This window comes from Oryza sativa, chromosome 2, assembly GCF_034140825.1.
Source record: "Oryza sativa Japonica Group chromosome 2, ASM3414082v1".
Lineage (NCBI taxonomy): Eukaryota > Viridiplantae > Streptophyta > Magnoliopsida > Poales > Poaceae > Oryza > Oryza sativa.
Genome location: NC_089036.1, coordinates 19,786,481 through 19,814,374, shown reverse-complemented (window position 1 = coordinate 19,814,374; position 27,894 = coordinate 19,786,481). Strand labels below are relative to the sequence as shown.

At 44.0% G+C, this 27,894-nt stretch overlaps 2 protein-coding genes across 6 annotated transcripts; both read left to right on the top strand.

The window, feature by feature from the left end:
- The first annotated feature begins 4,347 nt into the window (after positions 1-4,347).
- On the top strand, positions 4,348-12,393 carry LOC4329527 (serine/threonine-protein kinase CTR1). Of its 5 annotated transcripts, none has more exons than XR_010739362.1 (17): positions 4,348-5,028; positions 5,111-5,409; positions 5,491-5,638; positions 5,958-6,061; positions 6,398-6,606; positions 7,176-7,326; positions 7,414-7,529; positions 8,197-8,237; positions 8,510-8,578; positions 8,882-8,982; positions 9,086-9,170; positions 9,321-9,419; positions 9,867-9,935; positions 10,023-10,154; positions 10,242-10,336; positions 10,419-10,568; positions 11,873-12,393. XR_010739362.1 is itself a non-coding variant. In XM_015770883.3 (16 exons), the coding sequence occupies exons 1-16, from the start codon at positions 4,495-4,497 to the stop codon at positions 10,510-10,512; spliced, it is 2,346 nt and encodes a 781-aa protein (XP_015626369.1). In that variant the 5' UTR covers positions 4,348-4,494; the 3' UTR covers positions 10,513-10,831. The 5 variants fall into 5 exon arrangements, 2 of the variants coding, with proteins under 2 accessions (XP_015626369.1, XP_015626368.1); XR_010739361.1 differs by having other exon boundaries at positions 7,170-7,326; positions 11,881-12,393; XR_003241054.2 differs by having other exon boundaries at positions 7,170-7,326.
- An 11,035-nt stretch (positions 12,394-23,428) lies between these two features.
- On the top strand, positions 23,429-26,884 carry LOC4329526 (heat stress transcription factor A-3-like). Its single transcript, NM_001416632.1, has 2 exons — positions 23,429-24,075; positions 25,374-26,884. Exons 1-2 carry the CDS (start codon positions 23,698-23,700, stop codon positions 26,490-26,492), a joined length of 1,497 nt encoding a protein of 498 aa, NP_001403561.1. The 5' UTR covers positions 23,429-23,697; the 3' UTR covers positions 26,493-26,884.
- Positions 26,885-27,894: the final 1,010 nt, after the last annotated feature.

Sequence of the window (27,894 nt, the reverse complement as noted above, 5' to 3'; positions counted from 1 at the left end):
AGAGGATCGGTTTGCCAAGGGTGGGGAGTAACACACACCACATGAACAACGGCGTGGTATAGGATGTTGATGACGACACGCAACATCCGTGTAGATGAAGACGAGCCATCGTGGAAGACTAGCAAGCAGTCGCGCGAAGTGCTTCCTAAAAACCTTATTAGCACCTTATCCCGATGCAGAGCGTCAAAGGTGAAGGTTTCGGAAACCCACTCTCTCGATCGCCAGTGCACGCTGGTGAGCGAGACAGAGTAGACTACGAGCGACGACACAGTACAAAGGAGGAGGCAAACCCTAGACAGTTTTTCACGTGTGTTGTGAGGAGACGACGACTCGGTTTATATAGAGATAACAAGAAGAGTGATCAGGGCGCCTGCATGATCTCCATAATGCGTAACCGAATCAGATAAGTCGCGTGTAACCTATTCGGACTTTACGCCGCTCCACGCATCAGAATATTCAATATGTGTGAAAAACTATATTTCCAAAAAAACAAACACCGAATTTCGTAGCAAAACAAAACTGCAAAAGGAAGCTGCCTCTCCTCAATTTTGGCGAACCATCCATGAGCGTGTCGCGTACGCGTGCTGCCTGACCAGGCAAGGCGAGGCAGCAAGAGCGTGCACGTTCTTCTAGTTCTTTCCACCACACACGTCTCAAGTGTCTAGCAAATCCACCTGTGTGCCCCGAAGGAGGTATATACCCCTCAAAATACAGCTCATTGCAAGCCCAAGAAGCCCAACATGGAGTAATAGTGGGATATAAAAGCTAAAACCTAACTCAGCATCTTAACAACCCTATCATCATAGCCTCCAACCCTCCATGCACTTCTCCTCACAGCCACCGCCATCATATGTGCTCTCCTCTCCTCTCCTCTCCACGACTCTACGCATCCATGGGCACCGACCACCACATGGCCGCTCCCATGGTCCAGCCTCCGGTCTCCCCACGTCGTTGTGCCGGGCGACCAGCGGCCAAGCAAACCAACGACGGTGATGGGCGTAGGCGGGCATCTATGGACTATGGTTCTCGCAGGTGGCAAGCTGGGTGGCATGCCAGCTGCGAGCGGGACGAAGCAGGGCTATGAGCAGGGTGGCGAGCGGGGCGACGCTCAAGCGAGTAGGATGGCCAGCCAGTAGGCGAGTAGGCGCACAAGCGAGCAAAGCATTCATGCACCGAGGAGGTATTTGTCAATTTATATTTCTGAATGTGTTCTTTCATTAGTTGGTAACATCCCCATGACATAGAACATGATTTGGTACTGCACTTGAGGTAGTTTTACATTGTTCGGTACATTTTAGATTCCGAGCAGAACATAAACTTTGTAGCATGGGATATTGAGGTAGTACTTAGAGATATTTATGTTTGATTGATCCATGTTTTGAACATCATTTTTTTGACAAAATGCCGAACCCTGCTGCCACCGAGGAGTCTTTGGCTGCATTGACACCAACTTCTACTCCGTGTTCTACTCCAAACGATGCTCCAAGTATCGAACAACAAGAACAACCTATGGATTCACAAGGTGCATAATTAGAACAAGAATATGAGAATAAGAGGCTGAAATCTATAGCATGGTAAGATTTTGTTAGTAAGAAAATTAATGGTGTATGAAAAACTAAATGGAAATGGTGTCACAACAAGCTTGGATCAGAAAGTAGAACGAGACTAAATTGGTTAGACTACATTAAAACTTGCAAGTCTAGGCTGGCTAGAAAAGGTTTAAATCAATCCAATTTGAAGATAGGAACAAATACGAAAAGGAGGGTTACCATAAGAAAATATGTCTTTGATCAAGTGGTTGCTAGGAAAAAACTTGCACTAATGATATGTCTCCATGATTACCACTTACTATTGTAGACCATGCTAGTTTTCGAAGGCTTCATGGTGCATTGCAACCATTGTCCAAAGTTCTGTCCAAAAACACAGTTAGGAACGATATCATTGAGTTATTTGGGTTAACAAGGTTGCTATCACTAATTATTTATACAAGCCTCAAAGCCGTGTTGCCACTACTACTGATTTATGGACAAAAAATCATCAAAAGAAAGAAGACATGGCAACAGCTGCTCACTTCGTCGATGATGAATGGAATGTGAAAAGTTTTATTTTGAGGTATATTGAATATGTGTTGCACATTATCACTCTGCTCGTGTTCGTAGGGGCGACAGACTCGGCAATGGGGATGCGCATGGGCGGTGGGCTCGATAGTGGGGAGTTGCTAGGACGGCGGGCTTAGCGAGAGGAATGCCAAGCTCCCTCAGACTTGTGTGCCCTGTGACGTCGGGTCCCTTGGCGCCGACGAGACGGTCACCATCAACATCACAATCTATTGGACCCCTTCGCCGACGAGAGAGATCAAGGAAGGAAGAAGCGGATGAATGAAGGAGCAATTTGGTCCTTCAAAAGGATAGAAAATGCAGCGAAAGGGATATGTAATGACATATTTCAAATTCATCTATAATTGTATAATGACATGGTTTTAAATAGATGAATACTACTTCCTCCGTTTCACAATGTAAGTCATTCTAATATTTCCCACATCATATTGATGTTAATGAATCTAGACACATAAATCTATCTAGATTCTTTAACATTAATATGAATGTGAGAAATGCTAGAATGACTTACATTGTGAAACGGAGGGAGTAATAGTATATTTTAAAACTATGAAACTTTTAATGAAATGGATCCAATTATAGAAAACAGCCTTATTCTTTGATGGGTTAATTGGATTCATGCCATTATAATTTCTGTGGTTTTGAAATATGCCATTACTATTCGATAATTAGAACCATGCCACTGCAAGAACCTAGAATTAGATACATGCCATTCTATGTAGATGGGACAATTTTTAAAACGTTTTTGGTCACCGTATTTTCATATAGGACCAAAATGCCCTTTCCTCCAACTCCACCTCCATCCTCCAGCTTCTATCGTTGTCGCCGGCCTCATCCTCAAGCTCCATCATTGCTATCATCACCCATCACAGCCGCAGTCTCCGCCGTTGCCGTCGTGCGCCACATCCTCCGCCTCCGTTGCTGTTGTGGGCCTCATCCATAGCATCCGCCGCCGTTGTCCGCCTCAACTACCACAGCCGTCGCACACCCCAGCCTCCGCTTGCGCCACCGCCACCGCCCTAGCTTCCGCCGTTTGTGGGCCAGTTGCGGCCTTGTTAGTGGCAGACCATCGGCCCCACCGAGCGCGTTGCAGGTGGTGGCGACGGCGAGGACGCGGAAGTGACGGAGGAGGATGGTAGCGGGATCGGCGACGGCGACTAGCAGACGTGGTTCCCCCCGAGGAGGCTGGCGTGGCTAGTAGTCGGGAATGGCGACGGCAACGGCGACCTCCACGCCCCATCCCCGTGCGCTACTCCATCCCACCACCTGCCGCCACCATGGAGTCCGGCCACCTCGCTAGATCCAAGCGCGAGCTCGGTGATGGGGGTTGGAATTCTGGTCGGCGGCGGCATCAGAGCTCAATGTGGTCGACGAGCTCTCCAAGGTAGGGCGGGAGGTGGTCGCCGGATCCGCCCTTTGTGCCGCTTCATCTAGCATGCCGGGAAGGAGGAGAAAAGCGGCGGAGAGCTCGGCGCGGCGGCGTCGGAGCTCTGGGAGGGGGGGGGGCTGGGCGGCGGCGTCGGGCAAGCAGGTGGCCAGCGGCGTCGGGCAAGTAGGTGGCCAGCGGTGTTGGAGCTCGGGAGGGGATGATGGTTCAGCGCGGCTGGCCGGCGGCCTCGGAGCTCGACGCGGAAGAGAAGAGGAGAAGACTCGGCTGTGGGAGAGAACAAACGGAAGACAGGGCCCATATGTCAGTGAGGTGGAGACAGGGGCATTTTGGGCTATACGAAATTACAATGGTCTGCATGTGGGTCCAAGGATCTACAGGGTGTAGAAAATGGCATGTCTCAGACATAAGCAGAATTGTAATGGCATATTTCCAATTAGGTGAATTGTAATGATATTTCTCAAAACTAGTAAATTTGTAATGGTATATATCCGATTAACCCTATTTTGATAACGACGTAATTTCGAATATTTGGACTGCACTTGTCCGCCGGGAGGGAGAGCAAGTGGTCGTGGGGGTCGTGGCGGACTCGTGGACGTGGCCCCCCGTGCACTCCAAATCTCCAATTCGTCGCCGTCGCAGATGCAATGCACCGGAGTGCGGGAGGTTCGTCGCCATCGCGCAAATGCAGTGCACCGGAGCGGAGGCACTGCGCAAATGGGGGCGCCCGCGCCCCCACTTGCCCACCCCCCGCCATCTCTCTGCCCGTGTCGCGTCGCGCGTGCGCTTGCCGCCCCCGGCCCCCCCCCCCCCTCTCCTCCCCTTCTCCCCTCCTTGTCATGCGGCCATGCCGTCCGTCTCGACAACTCCGTCCGCGAAGGAATCCCCACCCACGCGGCCACGCCCACGCCCACGCCTCGATCGCCTCTCCCGCACATGCGACTTCAGCGCAACTCCGCCACCGCCACGACGCAGCAGCGCGGGTAGACGATGAAGGCCGACGCCAAGTGGCCCGCGATGGTGCTCGGCGGCGGCGGCGGCGGCGGGAGGCGTGCCTCGCCAGGGTCTGCGCCTCCGCCCGCCGCGCCCGCTGCCGTGGCGTACAGCCTCCTCGCCACCTCCCCGCCCGCCAGCATCGGCAACGGTGGCGGCTCGCCGCACTGCGACGACGGCGACGCGTCCCGCGGGCTCGGCGTGGCGGACTGGCTGCGGCTGCAGCGGCACTCGAGCGGGAGCAGCGCCGGCGACGACGGGGATGGCTTCTCCTCCGTCTCCACCCTCGCCACTGCCGACAAGGGCGGCGACCCCGCCGATCGCCCGGCCGGCAGCAGCGGCGGCGGCGGCAGCAAGAGCTGGGCGCAGCAGGCGGAGGAGGCGTACCAGCTCCAGCTCGCCCTCGCGCTCCGTCTCTGCTCCGAGGCCTCCACCGCCCCCGACCCCAACTTCCTCGACTCCGCCGTGGCGGCGGCCGACGACCACCACCGCGACGCGCCCTCGCCCCAATCCCTCTCGCATCGCTTCTGGGTTCGCACTCACCGCGCGCACACACCAGTTCACCGAAAGATGTATACCGATTCTCCAAGTGACCATCTCGCTGTCTTGGCAGGTGAATGGCAGCTTGTCCTACTCCGACAAGGTCCTGGATGGCTTCTACCTCATTCATGGGATGGATCCCTTCGTATGGACGCTCTGCAATGACTTGCGCGATGGCGCCCGAGTGCCCTCGATCGAGTCGCTCAAGGCTATGAATCCCACCGAGTCATCCGTGGAGGTGGTCCTCATAGATAGGGTGGTCGACTATGATCTGAGGCAACTGATAAGCACGGCGATTGACGTTTCTCGGAGCCGCGCTGACTCAAGGGAAATCACCACTCGCCTTGCTGGCATTGTGTCCTCAAAGATGGGGTGAGAGACTGGGAGTTGATAAGGAAATTGCCACTTTTGGTACATTTTCTCTGTCTTACATGTGTCTCACTAATGTTGAAGGGGTTCCGTAGCATCTACCGAAGAACATGAACTGTGTCCCCGGTGGAGAGACTCTGCCGGGTTCCTGAAGATTAGTTCAGGTTCTGTTGTGCTTCCAATTGGGAAGTTATCAATCGGTCTTTGCCGGCACCGATCGTTGCTGTTTAAGGTCACCTTGCTTCTATCGCTATGTTCTAAAATCTATTAAATCTTCGTATTTAGTGGCAATATTTTCCATGTTAGCGCTGGAACTTTGTTTTTATGATTTTACAAAGCTCATCATGCAATATTCCTGATTGCCCTAAAATACATTAGATGGTGAATTATAGTGATATTGATGCACTCACAAGCATACATAGGAGCTGCACTACTTTAAAAGATCAGTTTCTTATGATCCTATTTCATTTTAGTTGCCAGTCCTGATACTCTCTTGTCTCTTCAATTTGTTTTTGATAATAATCCTATTCTGTTTTCTTTGGTGGGGAAAGACCTTAGCAGACACTATCAGTCTCCCATGTCGAGTTGTGAGGGGATGCAGGTACTGCAAATCTGCTGGTGCTGCTTCATGCCTGGTGCACTTTGGTAATGACAGGTTTGTAATCCTGATGAATGACTTGCACTATTTCTACAGATTTTGGGTCATCAAAGGTTAAAAAAGAGAGAGAATATGAAGAAAGAATTGTGCCCCAGTTACACCAATTACATTCCTTGTCTGATCTAACAATGTCATAGAAAGAGGGTATAACATTGTTATAAATGTGAAAATGGAAAAAATATAAATGGAACTTATGTTCTCAAGTTATCTGTACAATCTTGCTCCGAATATTCTTTATTTTTCCAGTTTTCTATGTTCTTTTACACTCTCCAGTTTTCAATGTTGAAATAGCATCTAATCACTTCTTGACTTCTATTTTATTTTTGGTATCAGGGAATATCTGATTGATTTGATAGGGAACCCAGGCTTCTTATCTGAACCTGACTCCCTCTTAAATGGGCTCTCATCCATTTCAGTTTCTTCACCATTGCGCCCACCAAAATACAATTCAGCTGATATTGTTAATAACTTCAAGTCATTGGCGAAGCAATATTTCCTTGATTGCCAATCGCTAAATATGATGTTCAATGATCCAGCAGCAGGTCAGATCATACTTTTCTGTCTTCTAAATACTATTTATTTAAGTACTCTTCACATGATGTGATATTAATAGTAATATCTCAAATGGGCTGATCTGTATAGGAAGAGATTTTGACATTATTAAACTTTTAAAATTAACAGCTGATGCTGCTGTGAGCATGTTGTGTTCTATGTTCAAATAGATAGTTTTTAGATTTTTTTTTGCTGGGAGAAACTTTATGTCATTGACATCTAGTTTTGATATAGGCAACAATCTTTCAGCACAATCATTTTAGATGTTAAAACTTAAAACTTTTTTGGATGAAATAGTATGGTTTACAATAGTTCTTAGCTGTAGTTTCACAATTCAGGTCTAGTCATTTTCTCCTGAATGGTCTTCAAAAGTTTTAAAAGAAAAGATGGAAAATGAACTGCCTACTATTCTAAGCAAGCAAACTGAGTAACTGACCAATTGATATTTTTTATCATCACTATTTCAATTCTTGAATTGGAATTTCAGAAAGCAGGACTAAAAAAAATATTTAAGATCTTTTCAAAAGATTGTGTCTTTTACTATTTTGAATAGTTTCAGGGACGGTTGTTGACTTAGATGAGGCCATGGGATCAAATATTGGTCCAAACTTATCGCCTGCAACAAACAGTGATTTTCAAGCTAACTTTTCACATCGTAGTCGTGGTGCCCAGTCCAGTGGTCAAGATGGCAATTTTCTTATTCAGAAGAGGTGCATCAGCAGGATCCTCCCTAAAAATTGTTATAGTTATTTCCACTTTCCATCATCCAAAGTTGATAATACTGATGAATATTTCAGTTCTCCTGAGGATACACAATCTGCACAAAGTGACCCCTTCAGTGATATATCTCTCGACATTGAAGACTTGATTATTCCTTGGAGTGAACTTGTTTTGAAAGAGAAAATTGGAGCTGGTACGTTTTTGTTTTTTAATAGTGTTTTTGTACGATGTACTTAGTTTTTTTTATCTCTATTATACTACACATGACCTCCAATCAACAAAACGAATTGTTCTGGCTTAGCTTTTTTTTTTAAAAAAAAAAAAAATCTCTATACCACATACAACCTCCAATCAATAAAGCAAGTTGTTCTGGCTTACATGAGCAAGTACAATGAAGAGTGACATTGGGCATTCTTTTGTATCATTTAGCCTCTTCTAACCCTACTAATTACATAAGCATGTTATTAATGAAAGTTAACCACAACGTTTAGTGTGAGACTACAAAGAATATTTGCAATTAACTCCATGGATTATAGTACCAATGCATGATATTAAATAGGGCCAATCTTGTACAAAACCACAAATTACTGAAAGTTCGGTATGCGCATCCAAGGCACAAGGCTAGAACTAGGTGCCTTCTTCACTAGAGTTTTACCACAGTTATGCACAAGGCTAGAACAAGGCGCAAGGCAAATTAATAGCATGCAGTTTTTATTTTACACATATTTTGCGAAGGTGAACAAGTTGAATATTTTGGACATCCGTGACCTCACATTGTGAAAATTAATGAATGATCATGAAGCTGCCTATTTCCAGATTTTGATATTTTTGTAGTGTGCACTAATTGAGAAAAATGACAGGCTCATTTGGAACCGTGCACCGTGCGGATTGGAATGGCTCGGTATGTCTCTTTTTATTACAAGCACATTTTACAGTGTGCTTATGTGTTACAAGTTACTACTTGAATAGTGACCGGTCTAACATGTACTGCATACAACTACGCCTCCTGTATTTCCTTTTTGGTGTGCCAATATATGATTTTAGGAGAGATGTTAACAAATGTTGTTTCAATAACCTGAAACACTCAACCGTCCCACAGTTATGTACTTATTCTTCATGTGAGGAATTGAGGATAGGAGAGCTCAATTAACACTCTTGCCTTTCATGTCTCAGGATGTTGCTGTAAAGATTTTGATGGAGCAAGACTTCCACCCAGAGCGTCTCAAAGAATTTCTTAGGGAGGTATAACATCAGAATTTCCAGTGGACAATTTATATTGGTCTTCCTTTGCGACTACCAAATCTGATAGGGATGAAAGCAGCAGCGCTTTGAATTTTCCTACATATAATGGACATGTTATACAACGATGTGCATGACTAGATGCTTCTGAACTGATCTTTCCTCTGCAACAAAGTTAATGCCCAGTATTCTTTCTTTTTTTAACAGAGAATGTTAAGATGTTGCCCCATTCAAGGTCACATGTATAAGTTGATTTAATCATGTAATGTCCATGTCACTTAACATGTTAGGTATTCTCCTCTGTAGGTTGCAATTATGAAAAGTCTGCGCCATCCAAACATTGTCCTTTTTATGGGTGCTGTTACTCAGCCACCAAAACTTTCGATTGTGACAGAATATCTATCAAGGTGTGTTGAACTTTCTGATTACTATTTCAAAATTGATGTAAACTATGTGCTTACCTCTAGTCTAGCTTGTAGTTCCCACATAAGTTTTTTTTCTTGAATGCAGAGGTAGCCTATACAGGATTTTGCACAAGCATGGTGCAAGGGAAAATCTAGATGAGAAGCGGCGATTGAGTATGGCTTTTGACGTGGTAAAATCATATATACTTATCTCAATACAGAATTTAGGTCTAACAGAATGACTGGACATATGCTTTATATAAAGTAAAGGTTGACCGTAGAATCAAAATTGTAGGTGCTTCTTTATAAAAATCATTGATTTTGTGTACCTTCGTATCCAGGCTAAGGGGATGAATTACCTTCACAAGCGCAATCCTCCTATAGTCCACCGGGATCTAAAGTCACCAAATCTGTTGGTTGATAAAAAGTACACTGTGAAGGTATATCCTTTTACCCATTTTGCCATATTTTAAGACCTGTTTGATTTCACATTACTCTTTGTGGTACTTTTTGTTATTTTTTCTACTTTGTTTTTGGACAAAGTATAACTTCCGGCCTCTGCCCCATGACTCCGCCACCACACCAATGGTTTTTCCCCTTTTAACCAAAGATGCACATGGCCATATTTGTGGACACCAGAATTTGAACTCTAGTGGGTGGAATCATGCACCCATGACTCCGCCACCACACCAATGGCGTTTCCCCTTTTATGAGAAAACTTTATCTTCAATTACTCTATGTGGTACTTTATTATTATTATTTTTTCTACTTGAATGGGTATAGTTGTTATGATCATTAGGATTATCTTTCTTTCTAATATAATTGGCAGTTGTTCCCTATTTAATCTTATCTCCAACTAACAACAAATTTCCCCTACAATGCTGCAGGTCTGTGACTTTGGTCTCTCCAGATTGAAGGCAAACACATTTTTGTCTTCCAAGACTGCAGCAGGGACTGTAAGTTCATATTACCGTTACTTTTATTTGTTGATTTTTTTTCAGCTAAATCGTGCTAGTAAGTGCTTTCGATGTAATATTCTCTAGCCTGAGTGGATGGCACCAGAAGTTATACGAGATGAGCCATCAAATGAGAAGTCTGATGTCTACAGCTTTGGTGTTATCCTATGGGAGCTCATGACATTGCAACAACCATGGAGTACTTTGAATCCAGCTCAGGTTTGTATCTCCTGTTTTCTTCATCACACGGATATTTTCCAACTTCGGACGAACTGAATTGAACAAAGTCTACCTGTTCACTTGCAGGTTGTAGCAGCTGTTGGTTTTAATGGGCGAAGGCTTGAAATTCCAAGTAGCGTTGATCCAAAAGTGGCGGCAATAATGGAATCCTGCTGGACAAAGTATCTATAATATACTGTTATATGTTTCTTCTCACAACTTGTAGCCAAGTTGGTTTGATGAATATTTTATTTTTATTTGCAGAGAACCCTGGCGACGACCGTCTTTTGCCAGTATCATGGAATCCCTGAAACCTCTAATCAGAACTCCCCATCAACTTCAAGAGGATATCAGTTAACGGTTCATGGGTACCTTCAAAACCCTGAAGATACGAGCCCTTGACAACTTACAAAGGTGACTAGCTATCTTAGTCGTTAACTTCTTAGGTTTGAATTCAGACATTTTTCTTTCTTTTGGCTTCCGATTATTGTCAGTAATATTTTTGCTCCGAAAGCTATTTAAGCTTATAGTTATATCTCTTCCCTGGACGGCTAAATTAGTTATTTCACTGGTAAAGTTCATTTTCATGATAATGTATATATTCATACCATGCTATACCGTACATACAAAATGAACAGACTCCTTAAATAAAGCCCATCATTTTTTTTTTTGCCTCAGTTAATGCTTTTAGGTGTATTGTTCATGCATGCTGTTGCTAGTATGATTGCTTGTGAAATTCCATTGCATTGTCTTTGGTCCCTAGCACTGTCTAAATTGTCCTTGAGAAGAAAAGGACTGTGTGTCTGTGTATGTAAAGATGTTTATGGAAATGTTCGATACAATATCCCCAAAATCAAAACCTTTTCACAACATATTTTATCTTTGGATTTAATCCATCTATCTTTTGTTCAAAAATCCTTTTAGCCTCTTTTTTGTTTTAATTATACGGTAGACACACGCGCGCACACACCACTACATACACAATGCAACACCAATGCAACACTTACATTCCGAATGCATCCTCGTACATATGCTCTAAGAGACTGAAACCAACGGTACATCTCCATTGAAAGCTCACTTGCATGTTTGTAATATTTGTGGGCACTAGGATTTAAACCCATCGTACCACTAGCCTCTTTAAAACATGGAATTCTAAAAAAAATAATACATTAGTAAAACACTGGATTAGTGTGTCATTTATTGTTCAATCCTCAGTAATTCTATAACATTTGGAATTATTACATCATGCTGCTTGGATGCTCGCCATTAGAAAAATACAGTACTTTTAGGAGAAAGGCGCGATGGAGAACTTCTACGTACCTGGTCATATCTCATGTTGGAGATCCTCAAAAGCTGTTACCACTTACCATCACGCGCACAATCACAAAGCATTCCCTTACCATAACTCACACTAAAAGTTTTTCAAAAACAGCCAGTCTATTTTCAAATTACTCTCCCTTGGTCCAAAAAAAATGAATTTTTTTAGTGTACCTTTAAATAAATATGGACCGTAGAAGATATGAGATCTAAGGGTGGAAATTCGTTGTTACTACACCTAGTATAAGGGTGTAGTAGTGTAGTACAAGGGTGACTGTGGAAAAATTATAGATGGGGTGTATTATGTAATTGCGCGTGCACTGCAATAGGGCCGGCTCAATTGATTCTACGTCCCGATTTGGGATTAGTTGATTAATTAACATATACCCGAGGAAAAAAAGGGCTGCAGATCCTCGTGGCTGTGGCGTTGGTCGTCGTGGATGGTTGCAGATCGTGCTGGATGTGGTGCATGCAGTGGAGGTCTCGACTGGCGGCGGCGACCAGATCGGCGTTCGCCTGTGGTTGACGGCGGAGGTGGAGATTAATCATCACCTGGGCTGTCAATAAGATGGGCCTCCCAAAGCACTGGGCCAGATGTACGTACTTGGACTCAAACTCCTAAATGGGCTCCACTGATCCAGCCGATAATACATGGACTCAAAATAAAATTGGACAAGCATCTTATCCTCGCATGTTCGGACCGGCTGGTTCCTCGCATGTTTGTAATCCAGACATAACATAATTTGTTCTAAAATGGTAGTTCTAGTTTAATTTATGTGATCACAACGAAAAATACGTGTTTTTGGTTGCTGACCCGATTCAGATAGATCGGATGAAATCCGGACGTAACATATATTGTCCTAAAATGGTAGATCTTGTTTAATTTATGTGATCATGAAAAAAAAACACGTGTTTTTGGTTGCGACCTGGTAGAATCTTGATGTAACATATTTACATATACTGTCCAAAAATGGTACTCCCTCCTTCTCAGGTTATAAGATGTTTTGACTTTGATCAAAGTCAAACTGATTCAAGTTTAATTGATTAAGTTTATAAACAAATATAATAATATTTACATTACCAAATTACTTTTATTAAATTAATAATTAAATACATTTTTATAATAAATTCATCCTAGGTCGTTAATATTACTATTTTTTCTATAAACTTGGTCAAACTTAAAAGTCAAAACGTCTTATAACATGTAATAGAGGGAGTATATCTTATTTAATTTATGTGATCATGACAAAAAAGACGTGTTTTTCATTGCCAACCCAGTCCGAACATACATGATGGAATCCGGACATAACATATATTGTCCTAAAATGGTATATCTTGTTTAATTTATGTCTTTACGATGAAAAAACACATGTTTTTTTGGCTGCCGACCCGGTCTAGACAGATCGGATGGAATCCGGACATTACATATATTGTCCTAAAATGGCAGATATTGTTTAATTTATGTGATCACAACGAAAAAACTGACTGTTTTTTTTTCGACACGGTCAGTACATTCCCAGTTGAAATCTAGCTAAATTATGACAAAATTCAAACCGAGTTTGAATTTTCTGTCAGCCATTGCCTCCACATTTTATATATGACTATCTGGAAGCTGTTTTCAACCGTGTTTCTGATGAGGGAGCCGCAGGCGGGGTCCTCGGTGACGCCGGGGTTGTGGATGACGACGTCGAACACGTTGGCAGCGGCGTCCCACGTCCAGGCGTACGAGTCCCAGCCGTTGCTGCTGTACATGGTCTGCATGGGGAGCACCGCCCACTGCCCCGACGCCGACACGTTCAGCCGCTCCGCCTGCGCGCACGTCCGCGCCGCGCTGAACGTGAGCGCGTACCGCGCGCCGCGCGCCGCGCCGGCGAGGCGCTGCCGGATCGACGCCTCGTTCCCGAGCCGCACCGCGTAGCTCCCCTCGGGGACAACCAGCACCATGCCCCCCTGCTTCTTCCCTGACGGGATGTACTCCACGAACCCCAACGTCCGCCACGACGGGATCGCCGACGCGCCGAACACCAGGTCGCGCTCGCGCGAAAGGGGAGGGGCGCCGCGACCGCGCGGAGGTGGAGGGGCGGCAACGGGTCGCGCAAAGGTGAGGGCCAGCGCGGTTGCGCGAAGGTGGAGGGGTGGCGCGGCGGCGCACCGAGTCGCAGGGATGGGCGGCGAGGCGCCGCGCACAATAGGTGGAGGGGAGGGGAGGCGATGCGCAGATGGCGGATGAAGCAGAGGAATGCGGGTCTAGCGAACAGTGAAAACGATTGGAAGACGAAATTACTGTAATACCCTTCCACTAAAATTAAGAGAATGACTAAAATGCCCCCAAAAATCAAAGGTCAGATCTAATCCTACCCATTTTTTTGACAAATTGACCCTTTTCAAAAACTTAATTCGAAACTAACCCCTGCCAAAAACTTCAACCAAAAATAGGCCGTCGGCTCAGCGCCAAGCGCATTGGCGCTGAGGTTGGCCGTGTCAGCGCCAACGGGACTGGCGCTGACATTGTGCCACCGTGGCGGCCGGGCCGATCCCCTAGCTGACGTGGCAGCTACCTCAGCGCCAACCGCTTCGGCGCTGAGGTGCCCAACCTCAGCGCCAGGTGGGCTGGCGCTGAGTTTCCCACAGTCAGCGCCATTATGGATGGCGCTGAGGTCCCAGCCCGCAAGCCATCCAGAAGGCTCGAAACGGCCAAGGCCCACCTCAGCGCCAGGTGGACTGGCGCTGAGTTTCCCACAGTTAGCGCCATTATGGCTAGCGCTGAGGTCCTAGCCCGCAAGCCATCCAGAAGGCTTGCTGGGCTGGGCCAAGGCCGAAACGGCCAAGTCCCACCTCAGCGCCAGGTGGGCTGGCGCTGAGTGTCCCACGGTCAGCGCCATTATGGCTGGCGCTGAGGTCCCAGCCCGCAAGCCATCCAGCAGGCTTGCTGGTCTGGGCCTTGGGGGTTGCGGCCAAGTCCCACCTCAGCGCCAGGTGGGCTGGCGCTGAGTGTCCCACGGTCAGCGCCATTATGGCTGGCGCTGAGGTCCCAGCCCGCAAGCCATCCAGAAGGCTTGCTGGTCTGGGCCTTAGGGGTTGCGGCCAAGTCCCACCTCAGCGCCAGTCCGGTTGGCGCTGAGGTAGCTGCCACGTCAGCTGGGGATCGGCCCGGCCGCCACGGTGGCACAATGTCAGCGCCAGTCCCGTTGGCGCTGACACGGCCAATGTCAGCGCCAATGTGTTTGGCGCTGAGGCGACGGCCTATTTTTGGTTGAAGTTTTTGGCAGGGGTTAGTTTCGAAATAAGTTTTCCAAAAGGGTCAATTTGTCAAAAAAAACGGTAATCCTACTACACTACTACACGTATAAGTGGAGGGTACTGTAAAACACCCAAAAAAAAATACAAGTACAATAGTGGCGTCTAAAAGGCAAATCAGTAAGAAGAAAATAACTTAGATACCCTCGTTAAAGGAGAATGGTAAGGAGTGTGAGGATGGTTGGGGATAAGTTGAGAAAAAAATTTAAATGAGGAATGATTGGAGTAGTACTTCAGAATTGTATTCTTTTGGCAACAAATTTCGAATGCAGAATTGCATTCTTTTTGAGGAGGGAGTGCACAGCAAGAAGGTTTGAATTACATAAGAGAATGCTGCAGAACATGTAAAATGCTTTATACAAACCTGTCCCAAGTGCTCCATACATGATCTGTTCCAAAAATACCTGTGGCTAGGATCTACTCGTAGACTGTGTTCGGGAGAAGGGGATGGAAACCTCTCTCCCGTGCACGGAAAACAGGTTTTTTATTAGCGCATAATTAATTAAGTATTAGCTAGAAAAATTTGAAAATAGATTAATATATTTTTTTACATTAACTTTTCTACATATTTTTTACCATTTAGTAGCTCGAAAAACGTGTGTATACGAAATGAGACAGCGGAGGTTGGAAAACTTGACTTGCGAACACAGCCGTAGAATGCTCTCATCCTTTGTATTTCATTCTCTGCACGCTGGAACTTTTCCGCCGAGGGAGGAATTGTCTGATCTCTCCGGAAGCGAAAAAGTATCCAAAAACCTCAGTACCAATGTTTGATTGCTCTAATATTTCTCACATTTGTTCCAGAGATGTTTGTCCTACTAAAAGAGCTCTTTCCTTCACTCCTAATGGAGCAGTTAATGTAACTCATGCTTTGTGTTTCTAAAACGCTTTCTTTTAATAAAGTGCATGAGTTCTCAAAAAAAAAAAAAATGCGCCAAACAACTACGATCTTTGCTGTATCAAAGATGGTCAAGATAGCTCAGGTCCAAAGCCCTAGTCCCCATGTCTGATCTACTTCAGGTCGGCTATTATTTGGCCGCAAGTTGCTACTGAATCGCATCAGGTGCCTTTCCGTTTTATTCGGCCATAGCATATGTGATGTTTTTTTTGTTTTTTTTTCTTTTGCTTCTTGTTTTTACACCCATAGCATGTGATGTTGTGGACTGGGAAACGGATCTCCTGACTTTGGATAGCAAAGTCACGGGCGTGCAGTTCTGCTCAATCCACCACCCGTTCTGATCCGACGGTGCACACTCTCTTATTTCTCAATTCCTTTCTTCTTGCTCCCTTCGCTCTGGAGTCTGCACCTTCACCTTCGAGGCCAGGCGCCATGACCGTCACTCCTAACCAGATCGCAATTTTAGCTGCTGGAAAGGTTTAGGCTATTTTAGTCAGATTGTCGTTGTAACAATTAAAATGGTGATAGGTGGTTGGTAAATCCAGTAAAAGCTTCTCCCTTTGCACGACCTCTACCCAAAGCACCGAATGTGAACATCACCTTCTGCAATACGAGCATTTTCTTCCAATTGACGGACTCTCACTGGTACTCAAACCATCACAGTAACAAGACTTCGTATATCGTAAGGCACATTTCATAATCAAATGTTCCGGTCATCGCTTCGTCGAGATGAATCATCTCTGTGCACACGGCTGCACCACTGGATTCGGATGCCAAGAAGGTAGAGACCGGGATGAGGTGCAAGGCCGAAAGATTTGCCAACGGTTAGTCCATTTCCGTGTTTCGTGTCGCTGATTACGAGATGGAAGGAGTTTTTGAGCAGATGATGGCGGCCGTGGCGGGCCAAGAAACTACCGAATGAAGCGAGCAAGAAGAAGAAAGGAATTGGGGCAACGAGTGTGCACCGTCGGATGAGAACGGACGGTGGATAGGATAGAACTGCACACGCATGATTTTGCATAGCAAAGTCAGGGGATCCACTTCCTGTAGACTGGAGAATGGCAATGCCCACCGGCGGTTCGGAGTGGGAGACCCTTCGAAGGACGGAAACTGACTATAGCGATGGCAGAAAACAACTGCAGCATAGTGGAAAAGAAAGAAAAACAGCGTGCTTGTTTGAGCTGTGAGTCTGACCGTAGCCAATTTTGAATTTTACAGCTCGATTTTGAAATTAAGGGCTTGTTACCACTTCCAACCACACTAAATTTTTGTCATTTTCATTTTTTTAAAAAAATAGCAAATCAAATACGCTTCAACCATTAATACAAATTTTGGTAGTTCTAGACACTTCCTCTCTTAAAACTCTATCGTTCGGGCCAGCAGGAGGGGCCCTGATCTATCAATTGAGGGAGCAAAAAACAGGCTTTGCTCCCCTTTTTTTAAATGAAGAAAGAAAGAAGGGTCGAAGTTTAGACCGCTCACAGTAGTTGAAAATTTAGCAAAGACTTCAAACTAAAACAAACGCTGCTAGTAAAAAGATTTAGCATTACCAAAATTTAGTAAGGTTGACTGTGGTAACAAAATGAAGAACCCATAATTAGATATATTGGCATTGTTTTCGTCACACTTGGCTCCGAATAAATAAGATGAAACACGGATGAATGCTGAGGAATGATCTACTCCATCCATTTCATATTATAAGTTGTTTTGATTTTTTTCTAATCAAACTTCTTTAGATTTGATTAAGTTTATAAAAAAAATTTAGCAGCATCTACAACACCAAATTAGTTTCATTAGATGTAACATTGAATATATTTTGATAATATGTTTGTTTTGTGTTGACAATATTGCGATATGTTCCTATAAACTTGGTCAATCTTAAAAAGTTTTATTAGGAAACAGCTTAAAATATAAAGCAGATGGTGTATGTTTTATAGACAAGAATTATATATATATGAGAAAAAAGTCAATTATATTCCCATGAACTATTTCGCTGAAGCACTTATGTCGTGTTTGATTTTGAAGTTAGAGGTCACCTTTTTGCGGAAAATTAGTACATGTTTAATTAATTATTAATTAATGTAAACTCGAAAAATAGATTTGTTTAATTTTTAAATAAATTTCTATATTGAAAATTTTTACTCAACAAATTGTTTAGCATTTTGAGAAGCGTGCTAATGGAAAACGAGGAAGTGGTCGGTTGGAGTTACTAAAAAGAACATGCCTTAACCCCCTAAGTAATTTTTCAGCTTATTTTACATCCCAAACTTTTGAAAATGGTCCAATTTACTCCCCAAAATTATTTCTCTTTTTCATTTCTACTTGTTACGATTGAGTTTTAGGAGGGAGGGAGAAAACTACCCAAACGCCTTGATTAAATTAGAGATGGTAGGAAATGGGAGGGTAGTTAAGGGTAAGAGGGAGAGAAAATTACCTAAGTGCTCCAATTAAATGAGGACAATAGGGAGTGGGATGGTAATTGAGGATAAGATGAAGAGAAATTTGAATGAGATGCGATTGATGCGGTAAGTAGTATGGTAAAATTGCATTTATTTTGGAACAAAGGTTGAATCTAGAAGTGCATTTATAATGGGACACAGAGAGTAGTTCTCAATACTTTTTAGAATTTTTTTATCACTATTTACATATTCCTTTTGTATCATGAAAAACGAACCTAGTACCGGGTGTGACGCATCCTAGTATGTCCAGATTCGTACTACTAGTATGTGTCACATCCGATATAAGGTTGTTTTTTATAGGATAGAGGGAGTAGGTTGAAAACACTTGCATGATTTAAGAATTGATGTTTTAAATTCCGAGAAAATATTCACGAACAATTTTGAAAATGTTTTAAAACTTTGATAATTGTGTCATCTACGTTTCTAAAAATGTTTATCTTAAACTACAACTCGTATAAAGAGAAATAAAGGAGATAAATATTATTAAGCAATAAATTGAATCACTAAAAATGATTTAGTGGTAAAATAAGGAAAAAATAGTTTAGGGTGTTAAGTTATCCAGTATAGTTTGCGAGAGTAAAATGGAAAAACCTGTTAGATGATTTAAAATAAACAGTCAAAGCAAATCTGTTGCAGAAAGTTTTAGAACCCCAGAAAGTTTTAGAACCCCCCTTTTTGTTAAAAAAGACCACTTCAGCACGTATGTGTTTGAAGCAAATTAACATGTTTTTGTAAATTGTAAGTCATGTCTTTACCTTTTAATTTAGGAGTACATTGTTGACACCATTTTTCATTCTAGAAATACAGTTGTTGATCAGAGTCTAAACGTTACCTTTCCGAGTTTCGCTATATGTAAAAAAAAAAAGAATCTTATAATACGAATTCAATGAAAAAATAGAAAGGAGAATGGAGCCACGTGGCAACACCGACTTCGCGGAAGAGGCTCGATGAAACGATCTTGCGCATGCGCATGCAGCGATCTAGGAACGCTCTTGCGTGCGTGCGTGCACCGGCCATCGGGTGTCTAGAAGTTTCTTCGCGGATATATCGATCGAGCAATTAGGCCCATAGACCTGGCTCAGCAGGCCGTGCGATGGCACAACAACATGTTGGGTGATTTAGAGAGACCCAGCTTTACAAGGATGATGAAATGAGATATTATGCGTAAATGTAGGATGTTCTATATGCAAACACCCGTTGCATGCTGATCGATGCATGAACTGGTACATTCAGTAGTCCGTACTCCCTACTTTGCATGCACAGCTCCAATTAATTACCACTTTCCTTGTTCCGCATTATAAGATATTTAAGCCTTTCAATCCCCTTATCTATATTCACTAATATCCATATGAATTTAAACACATATATGAAACACATATGTTGATCCATGTATAAATTTATTCAAAACCCCAAAAATCTTATAGTATGAAACATAAATTTATTTAAAACCCAAAACGTCTACACATACATTGATCCATATATGAATTTATTCAAAACCCAAACATCTTGTAATATGAAATAGATTTTTTTTTCAAAACCCAAAAGATCTTCTATTCGTTTGGTACCCCACTTGGCCCAATGGCCTAGGCTCATTATACCATGCATGGCTTTTGCCATGCGCTTTTTCTAGTGAAACATGAAGAATAAGTCCATAGCAATCACTTGGATAATATTGGTTTAGCTAGTTTAGTCTGTGATAACTCTACATCGGTAATAACGGACTGATTCGATTAAACACGAGTATTTAGTGGTTTTTTACAATAGAACTTAGTAGAAGGTAGGCATTTACACTAAAATTAGTTATGAGGTGGAATGTGAGTGGTTTTTAGGATTTTTCCATAAAAATACTACGGATTAACTGAGCAGTCCCTTTCGTCCCAATATAGGAGCAGCTTTGGTTCTCTCGTCCGTTGGCTCGTCGCGCACTGCTGGAGGTGCAAACATTTTGTCGGCAAACAGGAGCCTTCTCCCCCATTCTCGACGCATCTAGCTTCGTCGGCCCACTTGTTTTGAACCTTCACGACGATGCCCGTTAGGCATCTTCCTCCCCAACCGAATCTCTCAGTAGGAGATACCCTACCTTCTCTCCAGTTTCATGATTAACCCAGTAGTAGGCGCCACGTCATTTCAGTTGCTTTCACTGTGATTCTCATTTTAAAATATGATTTATTTTATGATACTTTTTACGAGAACTTTTACTTTTCACTGTGCTAAAAGGTGTCAAGTTGACATAATAAATAAATTAAATGCTTAGTACTACTAGTCAAATGAGACAGCCAGATAAACAAAATCATAGTACAGGCCCACAACAAAGTTTTTGTTGGACCAACCCTGATCGAATTGTTCATCTAGTACTCCTGCTCCATTCGTCCCAAAATATAAGTATTTTTAACATAGTGATAAGATAAATATTTTTAACTTTAACTATTAATAGCAAAAAAAATAAAAAAATCAATCATGTAAAAATGATGTTACTAGATTTATCATTAAACAAACTATCATAATATGCAACTCTTTTTATTTAAAACATCTTATTTTTATAGACATTGTTGATTAAAGTAGCATATCAGAAACTGTGTTAGAGTCTAAAAATAATTATATTTTGGGACGAAAGAAGTAGTTAATTAACTCATGCCAAGTGTCGAAACCAGGACATGTCTTATCCGTAGGAGTGCTGTTTATTGATCCTGCTTTTAATGGCTCCTTTGGATTCGTACCAAATGTATACTACTACTCCTTCCGTATTACTAGAGCATGGCTAATGATTTCGCCGGCAGTCAGCTGCAACGTGCGCCAAATCACCACCGTGTGGTAACGGACCCACTAGTATTTAATGCACAGAAACGAGCCTAATCCAATAGCAGCGGCAGTAGCGCGTATCCGCCGGCCTCAAGCAGGCGCGTCACGAGTCGCCCGTCCAGTTCTCTCTCTTCGTTTCTCCCTCCTCCACGTAGACATCAGTCTGCTTACAGCCTGTTATAATACTTGCTCTTATAAGTGGAGCCATAAGTTTTCGTGCCAAACGTTTCACTGTCCATTTTATTTAAAAAATTTAAAAGTTAAGTCACACGTAAAGTACTTTTCATGTTTTATTATCTAATAACAATAAAAATACTAATCATAACAATATTTTAAATAAAACAGTTGATTAAAATTGGACACTAAAACCCACAACTACGTTTATTATGAGACGAAGGGTATAATATTTGGTTCTTTAAATAGTGTATATGGTGGTTTTATTTAAACCTAAATCATTGACATTGTCAATGTTCGATTTAATGGGCATGTTTGGTAGCCCGTGCTCCTGTGGTTACACACTTGCACTGTAACAGACATAGCACTAAGATACAACTATCGGTTTACTAGTTAATGGTAAAAATCCCATCAAGCCACGCCTAATAGCGCCGATACTTTCAGGAATGTACTTAAAGCTTGGGTTTAAATTGGTTTTAAACCAAATAGAAACTCTACCCAAATTGGCGGTATCAAAATTTACTAGGGACCTGTTCAGTTTGTTACTGCTTTTAATCTTACTAAATTTTGGCATTACAAAATTTGTTGTAATTCATTCTATTCAAAGGATCTCTAAAACACCTCCAGAAGGGAGCAAACAAACCCGGAGGCAGAGCTAATTTCTGGACAAGACAGACGGTTGCTTGGATTCCACCACTATCATCTCTATTACATATAACTGTCGATACCAATAAAAATTAGACGACAGTTAAAAAAAATTCGGGCTTAAGGATGTCAATCAACAGACCTGTTTACCAAAAGTCATGTACTAAAACCGTGGTCACCGATCGAGCCAAGCCAACCCCACTCCCCCAGCTGCCAAGCTACGCGCGAGGCAGGCGAGTGGCGAGCGAAAAGCAACCAAACACGCACGCTAGAGCACGGGCGATCGCCCCGCGCTGCCCCCCGCGATCGCCCCGCGCTGCCCTGGCGATCACCCCGCGCCTCCTCCTGTGCTCCTCTCTCTTCTCCCCTTTCTTCTCTTTCTATTACAGTACACCATAAAATTTTTTAAAAAAATAAAAAGTTAGAAAAATTTATGTATAAAAAATTTGAATTCAAATTCAAATTTAAAATGGGTATGTAAACTTTTGACTTATAAACTTTGGTCTATAAACTTTAGGTGTATAAACTTTAGATGTATAGAAATACTATATATAAAAAAAATTTGAATCGGATATATAAACTTTTTGACTTATAAACTTTTGTTCTCTAAACTTTAGATATATAAACTTGAGGTGTATAAACTTTAGGTGCATAAATTTACTAAAATAGGAAAGTAATGCGGTGCCAAAAAAGGAAACCAGGTGAAGGGAGGGAGGGAGGGAGGGAGGGGGAGGAGGGGCGAATTGATCGCTGCCCCCATCTCCAGGCAAGCGATCGCCCATCAGGGGGCCCCCGCTTAAGGGGGCTAGTGAGAGACGAATTAAATTTTAAAAAAATACATTTTATTTAATTTTTCTTAGGAATATTCGGGATGTAAAATTTTTTACAGAAATATACCGTCGGTCTCGCACAACCGTTACGCGAGATGACGTGGTAATGACGTCGCGGGCGGAATCGCGCGGCGAAAGCGCAAGACAGCGCGGCCACGGCGCGAGACCGAACTAAGCAATTATCGATACCGGTGCCAGACGGAACGACCTCGCTCAAGCAATCAGCGATACTGGTGCCATGCCGATTTAATTAGCGGCTAATTATCCTAATTATTGATTTAATTAATCACTAATTATTATTAGTTAATTAAGTAATTAAGCACTAGCTGTTGGACTGTGTCACTGTTTGATTTGGCAATACCGAACGGTCTCGCTCTTTCGTTCCGCGAGACCGTGCGGCCTCGTGCCTCGTACTTTTACCACGCGATACCACTCGTGACGTCACGCCCACTTTACTTTCGCGTAACGGTTGTGTGAGATCGATGGTATATTTCCGTAAAAATAATTTACATCCCAAATATTTATAAGAAAAAAATTAAATAAATAGTATATTTTCAAATTTAATTCAGCGAGAGGCCGCCCGAGAGCAGCGTGCGTGTTTGTCGCCTTCCCGCTAGCGTGGGACACTCGCGCCGCACGCGAGCACGCACGTACGTGACTCGCGCGCTGACGTCATCCGGGCTTCCATCCACCCGGTGCGCGACGCTGGGCCAGCTGGGGCCAGAGCTTACGTGGGCCCCCACCCCTCCCCCAAAGCTCGCTGGCCCATCCCCTCCTCTCCACGCGGCCACAGCACCGCCCACCTGAGCCGAGCCCGCTGCAAAATATCCCCCCCGCAATCCATATCCTCTCTTCGCCACCAAGCAAACCCGACGCGGCGCCCGATCTCACCGGATATTTTCGGCCAGCCACCGCCTCCCCTCCCGCGCGTACGCCGCGGCCGCCAAGTGGTGGCCAGCGGCGCCGCGCCCCGGTATCCCAGCCTCCGGGCCCCGCCGAGATCACCTGCCAAAAAGGAGGTCACGCGCGCCTCGCCACGCGGGGCGCCCGTCGCCCTCGCACAGTATGTCGGTTTCGAACCCGAAGCCTATAAATTCCGCGCCACCACCACCTCCTCCTCCACAATGGACCACAACACCGACCCTCCTCCGACCACCATGGTGGACGCCGCGGCGGCGCTGCTGCTGGAGCCCAAGCTGGAGGGGTACGACGACGACGGCGGCGGCGAGCCGCTGCAGCCGGCCCCGTTCGTCTCTCCGCTGGACCAGCTGATGCAGCCGCCGCGGCCGCTGGAGGCGCTGCTGCAGGGGCCGCAGCTGCCGCCGTTCCTGTCCAAGACGTACGACCTGGTGTGCGAGCCGGAGCTGGACGGGGTCATCTCCTGGGGCCACGCCGGCAACAGCTTCGTCGTCTGGGACCCCTCCGCCTTCGCGCGCGACGTGCTCCCCCACCACTTCAAGCACAACAACTTCTCCAGCTTCGTCCGGCAGCTCAACACCTATGTGCGTATCAAAATCCCCGCCCCTTCCCCATCTCCCGTTCCATACCAGCGTTCTTGCGATCTGCTCGTGATGGATGTACTCTGTTTTCCATTGTTACTCTGTTTTGATTACTCATGAGCTGTAGAATGCGGATGAAGATGCTGCTGATTTGCAACTTGTTTTTTTTTCTCTCTCTCGTGTTCTTTTGGGTTTTTTCCCCCTCTTGGTGTTGGATAGTATCTTGTAAATTGAACATGTATGTGGAGTTTGTACTGCTCCTTTTCTTTTGTGTGCGGAATCTTGAAATGTAACTCGAAAATGGATAACTGGATTAAGATGATGAGCGAAACAATCCTGAGGAATAGATCCTGTGATGGGCAAGCTTAATCCGTTTGCTGGAATTCGCCGCTCTCGTAATTGAAAGGTAAGCTCCACGATCCACATGTGCATACGCAGTTCTGTTGCAATTCTTGTAGGATCTAGGATTGGTCTGTATAGTAATAGTATTGTACTGCGAAATTTGCTCCTTCTTGCCCTGTCAAATGTTGCAGTGTTCTTTTTTTCCCTTTTCTTTTCGGTGTTGTGCCGCACTATGTGGATATGCCTGTTCTTCCAGCTCCTCTGCCCTCACAGGTTTGGTGTAGTGCAGGTGTAGGATTGTTTTCCGATGTTTGCGCAGTTCCTATCTAAATTTCATTCAGCATTTCTGGCAGTTTGCACAGTTCTGTTGTTGTATTGCACTTCATTTCATATATCATAGAACAGTATGCATTTGGTGCAGTCTTTTTGGCTAACTTATTTCAATCAACTCATGATTTGGTTATTTTAGGACAAGGTTTATTTCCTTTCTATTAGTGGGATTAAAAGGGGAAAGTGTGTGAGTATGCACAGTTTGGGTCAGTCCTTTCAACTACCTGGTTCAATAGGCATAAATTCTAGACTCATTACTCCCTAGTTTTCAAGTTGGGGACTAAATAGGAGAACAAATGCTACAGTTATTTGGTTGTTCTTTCAGTTGCACTGGCATCTATTCAGCCAGTTTCTTTGTAAGACAGTACAGTCAGGTTAGGAGACTACTAGTTCTTTATAAGTTCAGTTCTTGCTCAGTGATGAGTGCAAAATAATTTGTTGATAGAGTATTAGAGTTTAGGTAGGTCGATGACAGTCAATATCATCACATCATTGCCATTTTGACCGCACCAATTGCAATCCGTGTCGAATGCTTTCATGCTAACTTGTACTGCTCTGCACAATCATGGTAGATCTTCCTATATGCTACCTCTTTTTTCCTGTTATGATTTCCTTCGTGATGTACTCAGGGTTTTCGCAAGGTTCATGCTGATAGATGGGAGTTTGCTCATGAGGATTTCCTACGACATAGCAAACATTTGTTGAAGAAGATTGTCCGGCGCAGGTCCTCACCAACACAACAAAGTGGTCTTCAGCCTGGCTCTTCTGGTGAATCCGGTTTAGACCCTGAACTCAACACACTGAGAAGGGAGAAGAGTGCATTGCTTCAGGAGGTGACCAGGCTGAAGCAAGAGCACCTTCAGACAATTGAACAAATGAGCACGCTGAATCAGAGGCTAGAATCAGCGGAAGATCGGCAGAAACAGATGGTCTCTTTCTTGGCCAAGCTCCTCCAGAACCCAACTTTCCTGAGGCAACTTAAGATGCACAGACAGCAAAAGGAAATCGACTCCACCAGAGTGAAAAGGAAATTCCTCAAGCATGTACCACATGGCAACATTGACTCAGGTGAGTCCAGCTCACAACACACTGGAGAGAGCAATTTAGATTTCTCCCCTACGTCCCTGGACCTTCCAGCCACGCACAGTGACATCTTAGACCTTCAGAATTTTCTTTTGGAAGATGGGGACCTCAATCTTGCCATGCTGCCAGAGAACATAGGACTTGATGGAATCGAAGCACCAGACGACATCGGGGCGTTGGTTCAGGGATTTGACACACAGGAGGAACTTGAGCTTGGTAGCGGAGTTGAGCTACTGGAAATACCTCCAGCTTCTGGTCCTCGTGGCCAAGATCCCACGATTGGCAGATCCAAGGGAAAGAATGTATTGTCTCCAGGATTGGATGCTACCTCTTCTGAAGCTGATTGCCTCGGATCATTTTCTGACAATATGGGGATGCTTTCTGACTCCATGTTACAAACAGCGGGTAAATTGATGGATGCAGATGATGACGAGCGAATTTGGGGCGTCGATGCTTCGTCGGCTTTACAAAGTTCTTGCAGTGGCACTAGTCAGCAAGCATATGGTAGTCTTGTTAGTGATCCCTATCTGATGGAGATGGCTAATAAGCCTGAAAAATTCTGGGAGCTCGATTTTCAGGCACTGGATGATGGAGATCTGCAGCTGGACAAGTGTGTTATCGATGACCCTGCTCTTCAGCAACAGAGAGGAAATATGAATTCGTAGATCAAACGCAGCTTGGGAGAGTAGGACCTGATGTTTTATCTACCTAAAAACTATAGTTCACTATGAACATTGCTATAGTTATTTGATATTCAGGAGGCTTGTTAACTCCTGAATATGCGCACTATGGCATTAAGAAGTAGCAGTAGCAGCAGTAGTATGGTTATGCTTTTTGTTTTCCATTCATTCACCCTGCTGTTTTTGAATGGAAATTGTTGTTGTGTGGTTTTCTCAGAGCCTCAGAGCAGCTGCTCTGGCCATTTTTTTTCTGTTGCCATTACAATTTATCCTCTTCTCTTTTTTTTGTTTGGCTAAATGCCATCAAATGAACAATGGAACTGAACCTTTTTCCCATTCGAAAAAAGAATGGATTGAAGCATCAGGTTTACCCCCCCAATCATCATTTTTTCAGGCTATTATCATTGTCCCCATATTTTTGACAGTGTCATGAAACGAGCAATTATATTGATTTTCTCACATTCTGAAGAGCTTTTGATAAATGTGTTGGTGTTGGTTTGTCTTGCTTTCACTGTGTTGTGGCGCAGTCATATGCAAGACAGAGTCAATTTGGCAGTGCATGTGGTCCCTGTGCTAGGACTCAATCCTTGCCTCACAAGCAGAACGTGGAATGCATTGTTTCTAGTGGGTACCTGAGGGATTTAGGGTCTGTTTGGTTGCTGCCCTGAAGCAAATTCGCCTGAGCTGAAGCTTGCCTGACATTTTCATTGGTCTGTTTGGTTCAAGTCCTGAGAAGGTGCTGGACACAGGCGTGGTTGCTCAGGCTCAGGCGCTTGAATTGGGTGGCCTGACTCAGGCAACCGAATTAAAGAAGGTAGATTATGTGAGGTTGGAATATTCTAGTTGCATGGCGTCATTTCAGAATGTTTACTTGTACTAACCGGTTGAGAATGCAATATTTTATATTTTCTTGTTTGCTTTCACATGGTTTCATGCTCTCAGGCTCGTTTCTTGTCCAGGGTACCAACCAAACAACAAACCCTCTTATATGCCTGATCAGGGAAAACATTTTATAAATTTTCTTCCACCCAGGCATGCTTTTTTCTCAGGCTCATCACTCAGGGCACCAACCAAACAGGCCCTTAGACATTTGTAACACGATTCAATCTCATTCGCCCGCATGTTTCGAATTATGAATGTTGGTAAGGTTCATGCTAGGCTTGTTTGGTTTATCACCGATACAAACTCTGGCGATTGCCAAAAGAATTTGTCAAGAGTGTCCGTTTGGGTTTTTTCAGAAGTGTGGCCCATTTTTACTGTTTTAGACTTTTAGTTGGGTTCCAGAATTTATCAATGCCAACTTTTTAATGGCAATAAACCAAATGATCAGTAGCTCAGTACTAGCGCTAGTGCTACCAATTTTTCAACATGGCAAGTTTAGGCAGAG